Here is a 5,036-nt window from a genome sequence, read left to right on the forward strand (position 1 = left end):
GCAGCTCAGGCGCCCGCAGGAGGGAGCGCGTCCTCTGCCTGTTTGACGTGGACGGGACCCTCACGCCGGCTCGTCAGGTAGGGGCCCGACGTTCGCAAGCTGAGGTCGGGAATGTCCCGCGGACACCCGGAGGCCGAATGTGGGGCCCGCAGCGGCGTGACCCCGACCTCTGAGACCGAGTGTGAGATGCAGAGGTCCCCGGCCCCTGACTCCCGGGGACCGCCCGATGGGAGTGATGGACACGCGGGTCCTCTTGTCACAACACCCGAGTGTCCGCCCCCGCCTTCTGCCCGCGATCATCCGAGCTGGGTGGATTCTGGAAGGAGGAGGCTGCAAGCAGAGACCTAGCTCCGCTCCCTCCCCCTCTGCCAGGCTCGGCTCTCGGACGCCCCCGTCTCCCCAGCCGCGCTCTCCCACTTCAGCCCTAGGACGCCCCGGTAGCCGTAAACTGGCGTCTGAACCCAGGGTTTCAGAAGGGGCTTGGAGCGCACCCAAGCGTCAGAGTCGCCATCTCGTGGGAGCAAAGGGGTTTCGGAACCATCCCACCGACCTTCGCAGGCCTGGGCCTGGGTCTGGTTTCTCCAGCCGCTCTTCCCCTTTACTTCCCACCCCCGGCGTGGAGAGGAGGGAGGGCTTGTTGTACCTTTTCCGTGGAGTACGGGCTCTGCCCACCTGGAGGTGAGAGTTCCCAGGCCCAACGTGGCCACACTGGGGACTGTGGCGCTGGGAAGGTGGGAGCGCAGTTCTTTTAAAGGCTTCTCACCATATTTATTCTCTAACCTCTGCTCCATACCGTTTTTATCCCACTGGATTTCACCCTGGGTGAGCCTCCAGGCCCATCCTCAACAGGCCTCTTTCTTGCCCGCCCTCCAGTCTGGGGCCTTAAGGACCAACTACTCCGGGTTCTAGAGGGGCGAGCCAGGGGGCGGGGCTACAGGGCAGAGACTGATGGGAACACAAGTCTTAGCTTCCTTCCCCTTTTAGGTCCTACAGGCTCCAATTCTCTCCCCTAGGGGAGGGCCCTGGGGGCACAGGGAGGAATCTGGCCTCCTCCCTGCCCTCCTGCAGTCCTCAGGGATGGGAGAAAGATGGTAGTGGAGGGAGAATGGCAGGGTCTAGGCAGCCCCCACCCTTTCCTCTTACTCTTCGCTCTCTGACCCAACAGCCTATACAAGAGCAGTGTGTTCGTGCGGTCCACCTATGTTATCAGACCCTGTCCTTAGTGCTTTTTAAGAGTTAATTTTTAATTATGCAAGTATTCATAAATGCATTCTCTTGCAAAGAATGAAAACAGAGAAGGCTAAAGTCCCCTCTGACTATGTCAGGATCCAACCCCCTCCCCAAAGTAACCTGATTGCCTGTTGAGTAGCTTCCTTCCAGATCTCTATCTGGATCTGTGTTTGTCCAGAGGAAATAGTACACATTGTTTTATGAAGCTTTAAAAAAAAATAGTATCATACATCATACTGTGTGTGCCTTCTTGCAACTTGTTTTTTTTAAAATTGCTTTTAGAGAAAGGAAGGGGGAGAAAGAGAGAAACATTGATTTGTTGTTCGTTCCACTTGTTTATGCGTTGATTGATTGATTCTTGTATGTGCCCTGACTGGGCATCCAACCAGCAACCTTGGTGTGTCAGGATGATGCTCTAACCCAGTGGTCGGCAAACCGTGGCTCGCAAGCCACATGCGGCTCTTTGGCCCCTTGAGTGTGGCTCTTCCACAAAATACCACGTGCAGGTGCGCACGTACAGTGCGATTGAAAGTTTGTGGCCCATGCGCAGAAGTCGCTTTTCGGCCTGGGCGAGTCTATCTTGAAGAAGTGGCATTAGAAAAAGTGGGGGGTGTCGGTCAGTGGGTCGACGGGAGATGCGGCGCAAGCGGGCCGAGGGATACACAGCTCGGGGGAGGTACATTGTTTTGAGGTACGTTCGCTGAGGTCGACCCCTTCCAACTCTCCCATCCACACTCGTCTATCTGAAACAAGGAGTTAAAGGAGCCTGCTTCTCAGAGTGACAGGCAGGAAGAGGCTAGACCAGTGGTCGGCAAACCGCGGCTTGTGAGCCACATGCGGCTTTTTGGCCCCTTGAGTGTGGCTCTTCCTAAGCCTTAGGAGTACCCTGATTAGGTTAATAACAATGTACCACCTATATAGTTTTAAGTTTAAAAAATTTGGCTCTCAAAAGAAATTTCAATCGTTGTACTGTTGATATTTGGCTCTGTTGACTAAATGAGTTTGCCGACCACTGCTCTAACCAACTGATAACCAACTGAGCTACCCAGCCAGGCTTGCAGCTTGCTTTTGACAACTAGCCTGTCTCGGGACTCTCTCATGTAGGAAGTACAGGCCTGCCTTAACTCTGTGTCACCACAGTATATTTCCGAGCAGGTGTGTGCCATTCTCTGATTGACGAGCATGTATGTTGCTTGTAGTTTTCCACTATTATAAACCATACCCCAATGAACCGCCATATACACGTGGGAAAGAGAAGTGGAAATTTGGGTATGGGACCACGTGCATTTTACGTTTTAATAGATCTCGCCATATTACCCTCCAAAATGGCTGTACCAGTTTACACTCAGCATTTGAGAGTGTCCGTTTCCTCTGAATTACCATCCCCTCTTGGTATTATCAGCTTTGAATATCTGACTGTTTGAAAACATGGATTATAACTCATTAGTTTACATTTCTTTGATGGGTAATCTTTTCACGTAATCGGTGGCTGGTTAATTGCTTGACCCCCTCCAGGTATTGCTACTGTGATCCCCATTTCATAGATGGGACAAAGAGAGGCAAAGCCCTTTGTCAAGGTCATTTTGTTGTGGAGGGACTTGAGCCCGAGTTTGAACCCAAGTGCATCTGATTGTTTTAAGGTCTGTGTTCTAAACCTTGAACTGCCTCAGATCCAGGTAGAACAGGGCCCACCCCCACCCCCGGATTCTGAGCACTGAGTGGGGGCTGAGTGGGAGCCCCAAACATGCCCACAGCCGGATCTTGTGCTCCCCGCCCTGCTGCAGAAAATCGACCCTGAGGTGGCTGCCTTCCTGCAGAAGCTTCGAAGTCGGGTGCAGATCGGTGTGGTGGGCGGCTCGGACTACTCTAAGATTGCTGAGCAGCTGGGAGAGGGGGATGAAGGTAGGACAAGCCGGCCAGAACCAGCTCCGAAGTCCCATAAGCGGGCTGGTGTGGGTGTGGGAAGTTTGGGGGATCCACAGACCCCATCCTGTTTCTGCAAAGGAAGTAGAGGGAGCAGCCAGATGCTTCCCTCACTGTTTCAGCAACCGTGCCGTGAGCACCGACCATGAGCCTGGCACTGTTGTTTTGGAGAAACAGCAGGGAATGGAGCAGGCAGAATCCTGCCCTAATGTGGTTATATCCTCAGTTCTTCCGGCTGAGTCTCGGTTTCCTCAGCTGCTCCAGCTCTGCAGACCAGAAACTTCCTTGAATTTCCCTCTCCCCACCCACTTGGTCATTCCATCAGCCGGTCCCGCGATATCTCCCTGTGTCCGTGTCTCCATCTCCACCACCCCACCATTGTCCAGGTGACCACCTCCCACCTGGACCTGCAACAGCCTCTGTCTGCTCCCTGTGCCTCATCACTTCTCAGGGCAGCCAGAGCTGGAAGCTCTCTCAGGCAACCAGCCCTGACAACACAGTGATGGAAGCTGTAAAACAAAACCAAAGCCCCTGTGCTGAGGGACTGGGGGAGCACCAAGCGGAAATGCCGCCCTCTGCTGGGCAGTCCCGGAAGGCTCCCAGAGGAGGGAGCCGGGTCTTGGAGTGGAGGGGGACGAGGGGAAGGGCATTCCAGGCAGAATGACCTGCATGAGCAAAGCCTAGAGATGTGACTGGCTTGTTTGCTTGTTCGGAAAAAAACAAAGCTGCGGAAAGGGAGAAGTATAGAAAAGCAGGTTCGGGGGGGAACAAAAGGTCTTCGAATGCCAGACCAAGAAGTGTGAGCGTTGTCCCTCTCCTGGGCTCTGGGTACCTGGTCTCATGCTCCCTCTTTCTCCCCTGGCCTCTCCATGTCCCTAAAGTCATTGAGAAGTTTGATTATGTGTTTGCTGAGAACGGGACAGTGCAGTATAAGCATGGACGACTGCTCTCCAAGCAGGTCAGTGCCCCCACCCCCACCCCCACCCCTGGGCCTTAGCCCAGGACACTTTTCCCCAGAGAGACAGTCCTGGGTGGCGGGAGCGGCACCAGCCCACACTCAGAGCGCTGTGTCCCTTGCCCAGACCATCCAGAACCACCTCGGGGAGGAGCTGCTGCAGGACTTGATCAACTTCTGCCTCCGCTACATGGCCCTGCTCAAACTGCCCAAGAAGCGGTGAGACCCCACCCAGCCCTGCCCAGCCCCTCCTCTCAGTTCTGGGCCTGAGAGAACAGGGGTAGGTCTCTCCAAGGGACCTGGAGATGCTCCGGCCTGGCCTTTTGGTGGGTGGATTCTCGTCCCCTGTGAAGTCCGGGTAGAGCTGGATTGAATTCAGGGCCATTCTCTCCTTCTCTCTGGTTCTGCCCTCCCTCCCACCCCATCACCACCAGTGGAACCTTCATCGAGTTCCGGAACGGCATGCTGAACATCTCGCCCATCGGCCGGAGCTGCACCCTGGAGGAGCGGATCGAGTTCTCGGAGCTGGACAAGGTGCCACCTTAGGCTTTAGGACCTCAGTCACTCAGCCTCTCTGAGCCCGTTTTCTCATCAGTGCCATGGATTGGGGGACGGGGGGGGGGGTGTTCTGAGAGAACCAGTACCCTTTAGGCACCTACCATGTGCCATGGTTGAGGCACGTGAGCATCTTTCCAACGTTGCTGGTTTCCCGGCCCTGGGGACCGACACCGCCAGCCACCTCACTTCCTCAGCTCACACTTGGGCATCACTGACACCTTCCCACCCACGTAGGATCCAACAATCATTCCTGCTCATTCAGCCTCGAAGTTGGTCTCAGATCTGTTCACCTATGTGTCTCCCCTCCCCCCCGTGTGTCTCCCCCCGTGTGTCTCCCCCCCCTGTGTCTCTCCCTGTGTGTCTCCCCCCC

General features: G+C 55.2%; 1 protein-coding gene across 1 annotated transcript in view; it reads left to right on the forward strand.

Moving 5' to 3' along the window:
- PMM1 (phosphomannomutase 1) overlaps positions 1-5,036 on the forward strand; it is a 12,179-nt gene that overhangs the window by 4,313 nt on the left and 2,830 nt on the right. The window contains exons 2-6 of the mRNA XM_014543822.1: positions 5-77; positions 3,015-3,132; positions 4,035-4,111; positions 4,236-4,327; positions 4,543-4,642. Coding sequence (XP_014399308.1) covers positions 5-77; positions 3,015-3,132; positions 4,035-4,111; positions 4,236-4,327; positions 4,543-4,642 — 460 coding nt within the window. The remainder of the gene's footprint in view (positions 1-4; positions 78-3,014; positions 3,133-4,034; positions 4,112-4,235; positions 4,328-4,542; positions 4,643-5,036) is intronic.

This window comes from Myotis brandtii, unplaced genomic scaffold (genome assembly GCF_000412655.1).
Source record: "Myotis brandtii unplaced genomic scaffold, ASM41265v1 scaffold339, whole genome shotgun sequence".
Taxonomy (NCBI): Eukaryota; Metazoa; Chordata; class Mammalia; order Chiroptera; family Vespertilionidae; genus Myotis; species Myotis brandtii.